The sequence below is a fragment of the Ursus maritimus genome, unplaced genomic scaffold (assembly GCF_017311325.1).
Source record: "Ursus maritimus isolate PB19 unplaced genomic scaffold, ASM1731132v1 scaffold_4, whole genome shotgun sequence".
Lineage (NCBI taxonomy): Eukaryota > Metazoa > Chordata > Mammalia > Carnivora > Ursidae > Ursus > Ursus maritimus.
The window spans coordinates 53,151,599-53,168,785 of record NW_024426552.1 but is presented as its reverse complement, the minus strand read 5'-3'; the positions used below and the strand labels follow the sequence as shown (position 1 = coordinate 53,168,785).

Here is a 17,187-nt window from a genome sequence, read left to right as displayed (position 1 = left end):
GCTGGGACTACAGGCGCGCCATCACACCTGACAACCCTGAGATCTGAAACAGGGACATTTAAATGAAACCGCTCAATTGTCCTGAACCCTCTGGCTGACAAGGACCCCTTCTTTTGCTAGAGGGGTGCAGAATCCCTTTATTGACCAAGCCAAAATATCATCTAAGGTGCGTGTATCAAACGATGATGCCCTTCCTTCTCAAGATCTTCTCCTATCTCTGCTCATTGCTCATAGACCAATAACTCTAGGATCAAGATTAAGCAGAGCCCAAGCAGGAAAACAGAATCTCTGCCCCTAAAGAAAAAGCTGATTCGCCACAAGAATTACAGAACTTGACAAGTATGTACTGGCAGAAACATATGTGGGAGTGAATCTTAAAAGAGTGCTGAACCAACACACAAAAACACAGCTGGATAGGGAAGTGTATGTTGACATGGGATGATTCCTCCATAGTTCAAGATTTACTTTCCTAGCAAGGACACCTGAGCCATCTAAGCCAACACGCTGCTGAGAAGGCTACTTCAAGCTTGGATCCAACAATGGCCTATAGTAATTGAGGTGGAGATGCTGGAAGTTTTTTGGCAGGGTATTGAAGAAAGCTCAGGGAGATAAGGTTGTTAGAATGGACTTCCTACACAAGACCAAAGAAGCCACCACTTGACAAGATTCCCTGGAAAAGCCCAGAGGACACTCCACCCATTGAAGCAGTTAAGAAATACACAGTGGAAAGGCACCAGTGTCTTTGAGCAGCTCAGTGGTGACTGTTCTCTGTAGGCCAGGGATGAAAGAAAATGATGCTGCCATGTGACTGGGCTTTCTCCTATCAATGATATGGAAAACGAATTCTCTCCAATGTCCAACAGTAAAGAGACTAAAGAGTAGTTCACAGATCTGAGGGAAGGACAGCAGTATACATTCTTTGTCTTGTCTCACAGCTATGTGAATTCTCTCTACAATATAGACTCTTAAAGAGATTCTGACCATCCTGAAATTCTGCAAAACATCACACTGGCCCACTGTATTGTTGACATCATGCTAGTAAATGGGAAGCAGAAAGTCTTCTGGGTACCCTAGTGAAAAACAAGCATGCCAGAGGATAGAAGATAAACCTTACAAAAGAATCAGGTAACTTCCACAGAGGGGACTCTTTCAGGAATCCCATGGTTGTACCCAGCAGTAATCCTGCATAAGGACTGGCACAGCTGCCAAATTCATCTTTCAAGTCTCAGCCAGACAGGATTTCCTCAGGAAGACTTCTGATTCACAGAACTGGACTGGGTGTCCAGTGAAGACTATTTAATTATTCACTGCATTTTCCTTCATAGCTCTTTATCACATTTCATTATTATTTGTATAACTCATTATTTGATTAAGGTCTATAACCTTCACTATACTGTTACATGAAGACAGGAACTGTCTATTTTGCAAACTATCATATCCCCAACACTTAGCACACATAGTCTCTAGAATATACTAAATTCTTAGCAAATAAAATTAATAAATTATGCTACACACAGCTAAGAATCTCCATATAGAAAGTAAATAGATAGTCCACATAGGTTTCCCTGTACAATTTCACTAAATGTGTAATCCCCAATATTTCCCAAACCCAGCATCTAGACCTTTTCAATGCTTTAGAAGCTCATTTATACCTTAAACATCTATTCCCACTGGTGATGGTACTTATAACTATAACCGTCATTTATTTAATACACCTAACATTTTTGTGTTCTGAGCACGTATTTAATCATCTGCAACATCCTTATAAGGTAGACACTATTATTAGTTCCATTTTACAGATAAGAAAAGATAAAGCTGAGTAACATTACATTTCTCAGGGTCATAGATGAGTACATGGCAGAAAATGTATTTAAACCCAGGTCTGTCAGACTCCAAAGCCTATGCTCCTCATGTCTTTGCTACACTGCCTTTTATTGCTATGACCGGTTAAGTTTGATACTTAATATTCTCAAATACATTAAAGAAATTATTATCTATAGGAACTGAGGTGAAGAACCACCAGTAGAGCACAAATGTCATGATACCTGGTATACTTTAAAAACTTTATCCCATTTTACAATGCTAAAAATTGAAAGGCAAGATCTGCCCGTTCATTAAAATCCTTACCTCTTCTGAGCACATCGAAGCAAACCACGTCCAAAATAAACTAAAGACATAAAGTTCTCACAAATTTCATTCTCTTGAATCACCATCTTCATCACTAGAAATTTATTCTCCGCTTCTGTGTAATCCTGTAGTAACACAAAACTAGGTTTGGCTGATATAAAAAGCATTTGTTTTTCTTTTACAAAAATTATTTTCCAAACTGGAGAAGTCAGAGCAGCTTTCATATTGATACAGTCATGGAGTCATTTATTAACATCTCTAATCCTAGCATCTCTGTTTGTGATTACACAGATAATGTACTCAGTGATTAAAATACTTATTTATAAAAGAACTTAAGATCTTCTATAGCCAACGTTTCAAAATGAACATTTAAGAGAATTTCTAAAATCGACTCTTATTAAAATGAAGTCAGAGAGTGTGAAAGATTTACAATGGGCAAATAACACAGGCTACATACCTCTTTCTTTCCTCTTTCAGTAAGTGCTACTCCATACAAAAACAGTAATGTCAAATAATAACCAATATTAATCTGATGTGCCTAAAAGAAAAAAAAATTAATTGGTTATTTAGACTAAGCTAGTTTTCAGTATACCAAGCTTAATATCCTAGGCCTATCAAAAAAAAAAAAATGAGATCTTACCATTTGCAACAATGTGGATGGAACTAGAGGGTATTATGCTAAGCAAAATAAGTCAATTAGAGAAAGATAATCATATGATTTCACTCATATGTGGAATTTAAGAAACAAGACAGAGGATCATAGGGGGAAGGGAGAGAAAAAGAAAAGACAAAATCAGAGAGGGAGACAAACCATAACAGACTCTTAACTATAAGAAACAAGCTGAGGGTTGTTGAATACGAGGTGGGTGGGGGGATGGGGTAACTGGGTGATGGGCATTTAGGGGGGCACCTGATGTAATGAGCACTGGGTGTTTTATGCAACTGATTTAACCACTGACCTCTACCTCTGAAACTAATAATACACTATATGTTAATTAATGGCATTAAAAAATATATCCTAGGCCTACTTAGTGATTATTAAAAATAGCAAAAATTATCATCATTATATTGTCAACCATCTAGTAAGAATAACAGCAAATACATTTTAGATGTATTTGACAATTCAACACTGAAGAAAAAGGATAGTTGATAATCTCAAAATAAACCATTAGTTTGATTAAAGAAAATGAAAGCCATCGGGATTTATTGTCTCCTTCCTCCTCCCACCCTCACATGCTACAAATGGCTGCGATCTCCATATAGATGTAGTAATGAATACAACTATATTCTAAGTCCTGTGAGTCCTTCTGAACATGGGGGTAGGTTTTGGAGACTTCAGACACAACACACACTGTATGAATGCCAACTTTCTGGTTTTGATAACATATATCGTTATGTAACATGTAACTATTGAGGGAAACTGAGTGAAGGGTATGGCAAGACCTCTTTGCACTTCTGTATTATACAGCTATATTTTTGCAACTTCTGTGCATCTAAAATTACCTCAAATAAAATGTTTAAAAATTATCCATGGAGAAAAATACTGTACATTCTGTTCATAAGCTCTCTACTAACTGAAAATCATAACCGTATCTGTTGTCACATTAACTTTTTACAAAAAGACTGTCCCATACTATAAACAAGAGTTTCTTCAGGTACACAGGGTTGATAAGCATCTACAGGATATGAGTCTTTTTCTTTACTGATCTAACTGTATTCTCTTACCTAGCATACTTCTCATGGCCAACAGTACACATTTATGAGGTAAGTGGCTGGAGTTAGAAGTTTGGCTTCAAACTGATCTCAGTGGAAACAGACATGTGTGTTTGCTCTCAATGAACCCATGTAACATCTAACTGGTTTCCATCTTAAAATTCCCATCTTTGCAGAGGTGGTAAAACGCAGTTCACAGAATAGACGCTAAGCCAAGACTACCTACATGGGTTTGTATCCTGACTCCACTATTTACTACCTGATGAATTAAGCACGTTGTTTAACCTCTATGCTTCAGTTTCAAATCTATAAAATGGGAATAATGAGGTGGGGTGCTTGTGAAGAGTAAATGAGCTAATCCTTACAAAAACTGTCTGTCATATAGCAAACACTAAATAAGTGTAAACTATTATTTTGTAACTTAAAAAAAACTCTCTTCATAAACAATATGACCGAGCCTTCGGCTCATACAACTCTAAAAAGAACACTCTGAGAACAGGATAAAATGTGGAATTGTAGTAATGCTACAAGTACAAGGTAAAGAACTCAGGAATTTAGAGATGTAAGCAGTACATTTCTAACCAATATGCTCTGCCCTTTCTTACCTCCCCCCCCCCACCAATAGCAGGGATTATTCCAAGTATTGGAACTAAATGGATATAGAGATATTACCGGCAACTGTCCCCCACCCTCACGCCACCTCCTACAACAAAGTTGCCCCACCTATCCTTGATAGCCTTGAGGAACAGGGAGAGCCATTTGCTCTGATTATGACAATTTCAATTCTGCTCAACAACGCTACCAAGAGAAGGATCTCCTCCATTCCTTATGTAAGACTCATCTTTGAAGTAATGCCCAAGTACGGTAGGCTAAGCAATCAGCATCTGTTAATGTTGATTTTACACTCATTTATTTTACTGCTTGGCAACCTGATCAGCGAGAGAAACAGTAGAGCTTCAGCATCCCAGAAGTTTTTGGGAATATTGGTTAACGCAAACTCCCTTTTGTTACCTCTTTTGACTCCATGTAGAACTCGTTTGGGGTGGTATATATCGCCACTTAGAACCCTCATCCTGAGAGTCCTAAACAAAGATGATTTCTCCACTTTCTTGTATGCCTTAGGGATTTGGTGTTTTTGGCTACCTTGGTTGGTACCTAGGTAGTCCTTTCTTGAAGATAACTCTAATCCATCTTCTATATGTGTGTGAAACTTAGTTTACTTTACAAATCCAAAGTATTCAAGAACTGATTTTTTCCTTTTACAGTCCTGTACTATTGGTTCTGATTTTTGATGCCAGGTTTATTTTTCCTCAGATTTTCTATTTATTTCTAAAGTATCATTTGATACTGAACATATAAATATATCTTGTCAATTTTATCTCGCATGAGTACTCATTAACAGATGATACAAGTTCCAATTTTTACAAATACAGAAATATCAGGAGTTGATTAATAACTAGGAGGAAAGGAAGGAGTCATTTCTGAAGTTTATAATTCTCCATTTCTAAATGGGAAAGCCCGTGCTTACTAGTTCAAGTTTCTCTTCATTTAAGATGAACAATTTTATGGTAGGGAGGGGACTAGATTAGGCTCATTACAGAGATGCAGTCATAAAGTACAAGACATAGGAAGGAAACCAATTTATGCATACTTTTTCCCCAGAGGTAAAAGGAAAATACAAATTGGTCTATACCTTAAAACAAGGATTGTACCAGCTACGCTCTCACTGGAAAATGTTGTCCAAGTCCATTATTTCAAACTTTCAGAAGAAAACACTTACAGTATAATTAGTAGCCTGAATATTCCTAAGTGCTGCTTCCAGTTGTGTTATCAAGAAACGTAAAGTCAAAACAGGAACAATTTCCTCCCCATTCTGGCTGTTAGCTGCAACTTCTCTCTGTGGAAATAATTTGGTCAAAAATTTCTTTAAGTTAAAGCAAATACCTACATACATTTTTATTATACAAGTAATACATGCTAGTCGTAGAAAATCTGGAAATGATTTTTTAAAAATCCACACTACCAGGGTACCTGGGTGGCTTAGTCAATTGAGCAACCAACTTTTGATTTTGGCTCAGGTCATGATCTCAGGGTTGTGGGATAGAACTCCAAGTGAGGCTCCCCACTCAGCAGGAAGTCTGCTTCTCTTTCTCTCCCTTTCCCCCTCCCCGCTTTCTCTCTCTCTCTCCCCCAAATAAATAAATAATCTATACCACCCAGATACAATTGTTCTCTCATTTGTTTGTTTTTAAGTAGTCTGATAAATCTTCTTTGTAACTGTTTCCTCAAAACATTTAAAAGCACTCATGCCTGCCAAGAGTTGGCCACATCCACTCCTGCTTTAGAGGAAAGTGGTAATCCCAGTTTATTCTCATACCTTCTATTCTCTAAGCATGGCTAAAATCTTTCTTCCAACCCTGACCCTGCAAGAATGCTGACTTAATTCCAACACCAGGGCAAGGCATGATAAGCTACGATCTGATTGGAATGAAACTAATATAGGATTTATTATATACCATACTTTGTTATTTACATGGATGAAATGAAAAGGAGGACTATGTCTTATCTTTGTGTCCATTTCTCAATGCCTTGTACCTACAAGTGCTTCGCTTAAATTCCATTATGTGTTTAACAATGTGTTATGTGTGTGGAAAGTTTAACCTACACTTAACATGGTTTTTAATATACAATACTTTCTTGTTTTTCTCCTAGATAACTACTTTATTTGTCTCCCAGCACTCAATTTATTGAACCTCTTCTCCATCAACATATATGTTCCCTAAAGTAATCCACTGCCATGTTTTTAAATAATGTCTACATATGGATAGTTTCCAAGTTTGTATTTCCATCTCAGAACTATCACTTGAATTCCAGACTCATTTATCCAACCAGTTACTCAATAGTATCTCTTGGATTTGAGTAAACATATAAAACATAACACTGAAGTTCCACCTCCTTTAGAACTAAAAATAAAAACCATTTTTTGAAAGCAACAGAAAGCTACCAAGGCATTGAAAACCTCTGGGGCCAACATTCAGAGAGAAGGAAAGCCTAGAGACATGAGACTGACTTTTAGAGCCACTTTTATCCTTAAGGCAACTCCCATTTTCAGCTGTGGCTGAGAGGCTGAGATGCTAGGCTGAGTTTTTAGCCAACTTACAAAGCTGGGGGGAAAAACAGAATGCATTACCTATCAAGGATAAGGGATCCTGGAAAACACTTCATCCTTTGGGTGGGGCCTTGAAGAAATATACCCTTAGAGTAAGAGTATCAGTTTTGTTTCCAGCTTGAATGCAAGTAGTTTATTTGGGAGGTGCAGAGAACAATCGTAGGGGAATAGAGGTGTGATACAGGGAAGGGAAAGCAGGCTTTAAATTAATGGGTATGTTATTTATTTATTTTTTTTTTTAAGAGAGAGAGGTGGGAGGAGAGGGAGAGAGAGAATCTTAAGCAGGCTCCATGCCCATTGTGGAGTCTGATACAGGGCTCGATTTCACAACCCTGAGATCATGACCTGAGCCAAAATCAAGAGTCAGACATTTAACTGACTGAGTCATCCAGGTGCCCCAAAGGGTGTGTTATTAAGTTAGTTATCCACAATGGGAAGGCTGGGGTTAATACAACAGAGAAACTCAGTAAAACAGTGAAAAACACAAGCCTAGTATTATTCAACTCAAAGGGAGAGAAAACTGGGATATTTGCAGAACTCCCAAGGCTTATTGATTGAGTGGTGATGGGGTGATGCAGGAGTATTAATTCCCTGGGACTTCCGAACTGCCATGAGAAGTACAGCCTTCTGTAGTTCCAGAGAGGGGAAAAAAGCCTTAAGTCATAGAGATATAGACATTGAAAACTGGAAATTCTCCAGAGCATACTTTAAGAAGCCAAGGGTTATGTGCAGGAAACTGATAATATCTACTACAAAAGGTAAACCATAAATAGACCCTTATTTGCAGAACAGAAGCTTAGAATCCCCAGTCCCCAGTTGAATTAAGTGATCTGCCAGAAAAGCACATTACTAAGCAAAGACTTTGCTTAGTTTTTCAAGTACTTCTCAAAGGAAGGTTGCTCTAAACCAACTCAGGCAGCCACTGCAAGCAGCAGAATTCTCTATTATCCTTTAGATGACTATGGAATTAGTTTTCATGTTCATTCAAGCTTTGGGTTATTTCTGCCTTTTTAAGATTCTTACCAGGAATTTATCAACTTTACTGATCTTTAAAAAAAACAAGTTTTGGCTTTATTGACTTTCTCTATTTTACTTCCTTATTCTATTTCAATAGACTTAGATATCTTTACTACTTCCTTCTTTTGACTTTGTTTTTAATTTGCTATCCTTCCATTAATCTCCTAACTTTATGTTTAGATGATTGATATTCAAATTTGCTTCTTTTTCTAATATTTGCATTTCAAGCTATAAATATTCTTTGAAGCACATATTTTACTTATAACACAAGCTTTGATATATATTTTTTATTCAGTTCAAAAATTTACCTAATTTCTACTGTGATTTCTTTTTTTACTCACGGGTATACCTAGAGGTACATCTTAAGAACAATGATTTTTTAAATTTATCTTTCTGTATTGATTTCTAAATTAATTGTACAATGGTTAGAGAGCATGCTCTATATGTTGTGATTCTTTAAAATTTGATGAGACTTGCTTTGTGACTAGCACATGGTAAATTTTTGTAAATGTTCTGTGTGCACTTAAAAAGAATGTATATTCTGCCACTGTTGGGTGTAGTGTTTTGAGTTTGTATGTGTGTGTATGTGAATTAGATCGAGTTTGCTACAGTTCCACTAATTTTGTGTCCATGTTGTATCACTTATTAAAAGATCATGTTAAAATCTCCTACTGGAAAAAAATTAATTAATTAAAAAAATTTCCTACTGGGATTGTATATTTGTCCAATTCCCCTTTAGTATTATCGATTTTGTCATCTTCTGCAGAACAGTTCTGTATGCATTTGAGTCAACTTCTGGAATTTCTCTTCTACTTCCTAGACTTGTCCATAGAATCAAGAGCAAGTAATACAATCTTGCGGTTATGAGAGCTTCATAGTAAGTTTTAATATCTAAGTGGTAAATTCCCAGCCCTTCTCCCCTACACTTCTCTTTCATAATTTTCTTGGCTAGTCTTCCCTTTATTTCCCATCTAAACTTTAGGATTAGCTTTCAATAATAACAACCAAAAGAAACCCCTTTTGTCACTTTTTGATATGTGGTATTTATAAATTTTAATTTAGGGAAAATGGCCAGCCTTATCACACTGTGTCTTCCTACATGTATTGCTTTCTATTTGGTCTTTTCTTTTCTTTTTTTTTTTCTTTTTTTTATTTAATGATTTTTTATTATATTATGTTAGTCACCATACAGTACATCCCCGGTTTCCGATGTAAAGTTCGATGATTCATTAGTTGTGCATAACACCCAGTGCACCATGCAATACATTGGTCTTTTCTTACCTTTATTAGAGTTTTAGAAATCTTCATTTACAGTTTCAGTATAGAGTACTGATTTCTAAACTTAATGTGAAGAAAACCAGTGTGTAAATACTTGATAAAATCCAGACTCCAGACCTACCTCCAGAGATTTTGATTCTTTAGAACTAGGATGGGGTTCAGATAGTTTCATGTAGGAAAAACTTTGAGAAATACAATTTGTATCTTGTATACTTTTTTGGTTGCTATAATTATTCTTCTTTCATTTTTACCTTCTAATTGGCTATTGTTTGCATGTAGAAAGTCTACTGATTTCTATTTCCTGTTGTTGTTGTTTCTGGGTAATTTCCAAAAGATAGGAGGGAAATAGTGGCATTATTCCACAGTTTCAAATCAGAATTCATACTGGCAAATTATATCAGTTAAGGTTATAACTGTATGTAAAGTCTTTGGATATTTTTAGAGTTTGTTTGAATTTTTAATCATAATAGTATTAATTTGTTTCATGGAAATAATAATATATTCTTCCACAGAAAAGGCAACTGTGGCCTTTTCAAAACACCTATGGTGTTTTGTCCCCAATTAAAAGCTACAAAGATACGAGTAGAACATTTTCTTTAACTTTGAAAAACTCCATTCATTTAAGAACTGATACCCACCTTGTGCTGAAAGTTTCATAAATTATTATCTAAAAAAACTACTTCCAAGATACAAATCTACAATATATTCTCTAGAGTACTTATTTTACTGATAAATAAAAAGTTTTGGACATTGTTTTTATCTTACATTTTTTAAAATTTGTCAACATTTTACAAATTAGAAAACCAAAAGCAATCCCCTGTCCTAGGGTGGCATGTCATGGGTTATTAGTGGAAGAAGAACACTAGACCTTATAGTCAACAGTGGCTTACTAGCTACTAACCCACATTCCCACCATTACTCTTGAAAGGTTAGCACCAAATAACTATTTAATAAAAGTCTACAGTCAAAGCTGACACCAGAGCCCTTCACAAAAAGTAAGATGGAGATTTCAAGACTTTAACTGCACTGTTGTGGGAAGGATGGAAGGAAGGAAGGAAAAGAGGGAAAGAGTCACTGTGAAATAATAAGAAATATATACATTGATATATGTTACTAGTTTCTGGTAATAGTTGGTCTTTGATCTTTGTTCCTGACACAGAGTTCCTAAATCCCTGGAATTTCTTGAGTGATAGGAGTATCTTTTGTTCTAATGAGGTGACTCTCAGTAGGCCCCTGGATGAAGGCTGGTCACCAGAAACACTAAGCCATAATTAGAAGCTTAGAGTTTTTAGCACTATCCCCCATTCCCAGAGAGGGAGGGGCTGGGCATTGAATTAATAATCGATCATGCTTATATGATGAAACCTCCATAAAAATCCTTCAAGTATGGGATTCATAGAACTTCCAACTTACTGAACACATCCACATGCCAGAGGAGTGGCATACCCCAACTCCACAGATACAGATACTCCCATACTTGGGACCCTTCCAGACTGCCCTATGAATCTCTTCATTTGGTTATTTTTTAAATCCTTTATCATAGCCTTTATTATATAATAAATTGATATATATTAAGTAAGTGTTTCCTGGAGCTCTGTGGCCCATACTAGCAAATTACTGAACCCAAGAAGGGGTCATGGGAACCCCAATCCATAGCCAGCTGGTCAGAAGTATTGGGGACAACCTAGGACTTGTGACTGGTGTCTGAAGTTGGAGCAGACTTGTGGAACTGAGCCCTTATCTTGTGGGATTTGATACTAACTCTAGGTAGACAGTATCAGAATTGAATTGACTTGTTGGATACCTAGTTAGTGTAGGAGAATTGGCTGATGTGGGAATAAATCCACACATCTAGTGTCAGAAGTGCTGTCAGTGTAGTAGTAGTGTGAGAGTAAAGGAACATAGTATGTTTTCCCTGGACAGTCATATACAAAGAGCTGTACTTCTACCCCAAAGAACAAATTATAATCTTACCTGCATAATTTGGAAGGAAAAATTTTCTTGTAAGAACTTCTTAATGTGAGGGACCACCCCTTTTGGTAGAGTATTAATTGCATTCAATAATTTCTTCACTTCTAATAGTAAGTTAACAGGGACAAGATCAGTAGGTGTGTCCTTTTCCTGTTTACCCTAGAAGAGAATATTTATTAAAAATGTACACCATTATACATTTTTGTATTACTCTAATATAAAGACCAGTAAAAATATTTAAAAAAGAACAAAGAGTGGGGAGCCTGGGTGGGTCAGTCAGTTAAGTGTACAACTCTTAATCTCAGCTCAGGTCTTGATCTCAAGGTTATGAGTTTAAAGTCCCACACTGGGCTCCATGCTGGGGGTAGAGCCTACTTAAAAAAAAAAAAAAAAGAACAAAGTGCCTTTATATACTATATGTAGATCACTGTGACAGAGCAAAAGAAAATCCAAGTAAGAATATGACATTCTCGGTCGCCTGGGTGGCTCAGATGGTTAGATGTCTGTCTTCTGCTCAGGTCATGATATCCAGATCCTGGGATCAAGCTCCACATTAGGCTCTCGGCTGGCTCAGTGGGGAGTCTGCTTCTCCCTCTCCCTCTGCTTCTCCCCCTGCTTGTGTGGTCTGTCTCTCTCTCTCAAATGAATAAATAAAATCTTTAAAAAAAAATTTCTTTAATTAAGAAAAAAAAAAAAGAATAAGTCATTTTCTCTGCTCAAGAAACTTAAAACATAGCAGGAAATTTAAGACCAAAACTCAGGAAGCTTTAATATACAGAAGGCCAACATAAATTCATTTGGAAGTTATAAATTAAATACTCCAAAATAGGCATAATTACACTATTTTTAATAGGGTAGTGGGATGAGAAATATGTACAATTTAAGGCATAAATGTAAATTAGGCCTCAAAAAATGGTTGCCCATGAGAAATACATAGCATGCACTGAATTGATCTGCTTAAGGCATAAAAAATGCTGTTTAAAATATTACATAGATTATTCTACATAATAATATGAAAGCTAGATCTAAGAGTACTTTCTACGTATGTGACTGATGCTTTAGTTACTAAACACACAGCATACTGAAAATAAACAGAATTGTAATAGTTTAAATTATAAACAAAGTAGTAAAACAATGACTTTTAGTTCAGTCAGAGCTAAGTCATACTAAACTTGGGTCTACAGGAACTCATTTTTATGACTTAATAAGCCATCCTTAATGGCTAATCAATAGCTATATAGTCAAGTCCTGCTGGACTGTCTATTAACAGTAGTTGTGAAGAACGGGTGGGCAACAGAAATGGAAAAGCAACTGGAACACATGGATGATGGACTTCCTTCAAACCTTAACCAAGACACCACAGTTCCTACACCCTGTTTAAACTTTGGGAATATGAATATGTTGATGCTGACCTCTGAAAATCAGAAAAGACAGCTTCTTATTATGGAGGCCATGTGAAGCTTGAGTCACTGAAAATGCCCTGGGGGCGGGGAGAGGGTGACTCTTTGACCCTCAGTCAGGTCTAACAGACTGCAGTTACCCAGGAAAGTGACTAGGAATCAATAAAGTCCATGGTAGGACTATCTGCCAACTCTCCCCTTCTGGGTTTGAGTCTTAAATTAAGATTCCTCCAGCCCCATCAATACCCAACAAATAACCTTACATTTTATATTTCATTATATGAAAATTATACACAAAAAAGTAGGAAAGTGTTAATAGTTTGATAAATCTAGGTAAAGGGTATATAAGTATTCATTGTATTATTCTTTCAACTTTTCTGTAGGTTTGAAATTTTTCAAAAAGTTACAAAAACAAAAAAGCTTCCACAATGTAACTAGACTAACCCTTCAAAAGAATTACCACTGTCAGTAGTGCATACATTTCAAACTAAAGGTCAGTTCTGCAGTCAAAAGTCACCACAAAATCATCTAATTACCAAACTGATACACAAGCAAGATTATGGCATGAATAAAAATTTTTAATAGAACATATTATAAGCTTAATGCTTATTAAATATTTTTATCTTATTATAAATACAATTTTTTGTTAAGTTGTATAAATACAATTTTTTTAAGCCAGTTATCAAAATATTTGATGCTCAATCCATTTCACAAAATTAATCTAGCCTCTAAACTAAATTCAGGTCAAAGTTTTCACCTCCTTTGACTTCTGTATTTCCAATTCTATATTCAGAAATGTATTTTCTGGATCTAATTCCCACTGGCTCAAGTGTACATCCCTATGTACATCTGTATATATTGTATTTTCTCTGCAACATTTTTTACAGTGATAACCTCACGCAGGTGAATAATATGATTATTTTATGTTTATATATTTTCTCCTATAACTAGATAACCTTTATAAAATTTATTAACAGTGGACAGCAATAACCACATAAAACTATGTGTAAGGTTAAAATTACACTAAAAAAACCCAATAGGGGGCGCCTGGGTGGCTCAGTTATTAAGCGTCTGCCTTTGGCTCAGGGCGTGATCCCAGTGTTATGGGATCGAGCCCCACATCAGGCTCCTCTGCTGGGAGCCTGCTTCTTCCTCTCCCACTCCCCCTGCTTGTGTTCCCTCTCTTGCTGGCTGTCTCTATCTCTGTCAAATGAATAAATAAAATCTTAAACAAACAAACAAACAAAAAAACCCAAATAGCTCTTCATCCATCCTTCATTAAATACAAGCACATGTGACATTCATATATGTGTGTGTATATATATATATATTTTTTTAAGCTATCATGAAATATATTGTCATTGGCAATATAAACCTTATATTAATGTATGCTTTATTCTCTTTCATTTTGAACTGGAATATCTAAAGTAAAATGATAAAAACAGGAAAGAGAATTTCAAAACAACTCTGAAATTTCTTACTAAATAAAATTCTGTGTGTGTATGTTTGCATGTGCATAGTTTTCATTTTGTTTGGATTTTGCTTTTAAAAGACAAGTAAGGGATTTCTTAAAATTGTTGTGATGTTTCTGGGCAAGTCAATTCAATCACCTATGAGTTTTAACTTATAGTGAGAATTGGTGCTTATAATAATATTGAGACAGAAGTATCGATTATCAGAGATTTATTATGACCATAATTTTACTTATGAAGGAAAGTAGAGTCACCCCCAAATTCTTAACAGATAAGTAACCTGACTAGATTTAGAATTACATTATCACATATAATTACTCATTACTAATTAATTAACAATTAATGAAAATTAACTCTTCTCTTACCATTTGGTCAGTAGGCTTTTCTACTTTATTCTTGATTTCCTCCTTAGTCTGCTCCTCCACAGTTGGATCCCTACTTTAAATGAAAAAGAAAGGTATATTCAGAGTATCTCCTTACAAAAAACACAATTAAATTGTAGTAGTAAAGAATCTAACAAGTGAATTTGTCTGAAAGTTCAAAAGTGTAAACAATGTATAGCAAGACTGATAATAGTGGTAGGTGTCACACCTTTAGGGACTCACGTTAAAGAAAAAAAAGTATGCTCTGCCCTTATTGCCCTTACTGGATGGCGGTAAACAGAACTGAAAGCTGATATAAAAAAACTTTTCTTGAACAGAAATACAATATGCCATGGGGCGCCTGGGTGGCACGGCGGTTGGGCGTCTGCCTTCGGCTCAGGGCGTGATCCCGGCGTTATGGAATCGAGCCCCACAACAGGCTCCTCCGCTGGGAGCCTGCTTCTTCCTCTCCCACTCCCCCTGCTTGTGTTCCCTCTCTCGCTGGCTGTCTCTATCTCTGTCGAATAAATGAATAAAATCTTTAAAAAAAAAATACAATATGCCAAAATCATGGGAAAAAATTAACTTTGTAGCACTGTTTCAATGTAAAGAAAAAAGGGTCTTAAAAAGGCTGATGTTTTGTGCGTGTACATGTGTATGCGTTTATGAAGATAATGAAGGTTTGGAAAGGATCTATCTTATGCAGGTACTTTTATTTGTTTCAGGTTCCTGGCCTTACAGTTATCCAGTTTTCCAAAATGATTTTTTTAAAATTGACAGAGAATATCATATTTAAAAATTATTTTTGTAAAAAGGAATAACTTGACAAGTATTGCTTCTGACACTGGCTTGAAATGTGAACATATGCAGCGTTACATACAGAACTGAAAAAACTATTTATAAAATTGCTTTTGCCTACATAGAGAACCATGACATAGGGCCCATAACATAAGAACCATAACATAGGATCATATAGGATTTATATGATCTTAATTCTATAAACTAGCAGAGAAAAAACTAAGAAACATCAATGGATTTACTCTGCACTGTATTTTACAAAAATTATCCTATCTTACTTCACATTTATGTATTCATTTCCTAGACAATCATTTATCACCCACTATGCGCCTACCGACTTTGTCAGTGGAAACTGGGACATATAAATAGTATAGTATTATCCACGTAGTGAAAGTTTCAACAGAAGATGATTTATACACACAAACAATATTTCACAAGATGGTTCTCAGTGCTCATAAAATGTCATGGCAAAAAAATCCTCTTAACTGTCTTTTCATCCACTTCTAAGTGCCACTCCAAAGAGGAACACAAGGAACTTTCTTGTGTTGTCAAGGAATGAAAAATACTGCAGCAGTATTCTGAAGCCTCAGGTTTGTGGAAGAGTACAAAAAGTTCTCAAATGTATATCCTTCTTGCTAACTCTATTTCATGATCATTCACTCCTCAACCCAACAGTTCTCAGTCTCAGATGCACATTAAAATCACCTGTGAAGCTTCTGAACCATCCAGATGTCCAAACCCTACTTTAGAGCTTCTTATTCAAGTGTGGAACGTGGGCTGCTATAATATTCACCATAGTTTCTAACAAATTTTGATATGTAATCTTAACTAATCCTCATTCCCTCTCCAACATTAAAATGACTCTATTAAAGGTTACTAAAGAAATCCTACTATTTGCTATTTCAACAGCTTTGTCTTAGTTCTTCATTCTACCTGTCTTTCTGCATCATTTAACATTGCCCATCATACCTTCCAACCTTCCTTGAAAACCTCTGCGATCTTTGCTGCTGCTGGTTCTCCTCCTAGCCCTCTCCTTCACAGTTTCTACCACTGGCTACACCTCTTCCTCATTTGTCATATTCATTTATTATTTTAATATTTAATACAAACTATGTAAATTAACAGTATCAAACCATGCTCCTGGTATATTAGAATAAGAAGGTACATAAGCAGTCATCTATGGCAGTCACTTTATATATTAAAATGATTAAATTGATGTCCAGAGAGATTATATAACTTTTTAAGTTATACACCTAGAGAATGTAGCAAAGCTAGAACTAGACACAAGACTAGTATTTTTCTTTTGCTATTTTGCTACTTTTACCACCTATATGTTTTGTTCTGCTGCTAAGAGCTGAAGTTTTGCTATCACAATATATCCTTAAATATACATAGTATATATACTAATGTTCAATTTTTTTTTAAAGATTTATCCATTTGAGAGAGAGAGCAGCAGGGGAAGGGACAAAGGGAAAGACTCTCAAGCAGACTGCCCGCCAAGCATGGAGCCCGACACGAGGCTCAATCCCACAACCCATGAGCTGAAACCAAGAGTCACACACTTAACTGACTGAGCCACCCAGGCGCCCCACTAATGTTCCTTTTTTATCCCTCTGTTTTCTTACTACATTTTCTACTTAAATCAATTTCATTTATGCCCATGTATAAACAAACCCCCTCAGATAGGGATCAGGCCCTTCTAATTACTTAACCTCCAAGTCTCTATCCCAACATCAAACATAAAGTAGGCACTCAAATATTTATTGGATGAATAAAAAAAATAAGCAAACTTTCATGAATTCTATTAGCAGCCATTCTAATGACACCTGAATCTATACTTCCAGCCTTGCTTTTTGACACTTCTACAAATTTCTAACCAT

The 17,187-nt window shown here is 35.9% G+C and overlaps 1 protein-coding gene across 1 annotated transcript in view; it reads right to left on the bottom strand.

Moving 5' to 3' along the window:
* Nucleotides 1-17,187, bottom strand: part of DZIP3 (DAZ interacting zinc finger protein 3) — a 97,828-nt gene that overhangs the window by 64,887 nt on the left and 15,754 nt on the right. The window contains exons 4-8 of the mRNA XM_008706608.2: nucleotides 14,513-14,585; nucleotides 11,279-11,434; nucleotides 5,621-5,737; nucleotides 2,585-2,665; nucleotides 2,128-2,252 (exon numbers count right to left, since the gene is read on the bottom strand). Coding sequence (XP_008704830.1) covers nucleotides 2,128-2,252; nucleotides 2,585-2,665; nucleotides 5,621-5,737; nucleotides 11,279-11,434; nucleotides 14,513-14,585 — 552 coding nt within the window. The remainder of the gene's footprint in view (nucleotides 1-2,127; nucleotides 2,253-2,584; nucleotides 2,666-5,620; nucleotides 5,738-11,278; nucleotides 11,435-14,512; nucleotides 14,586-17,187) is intronic.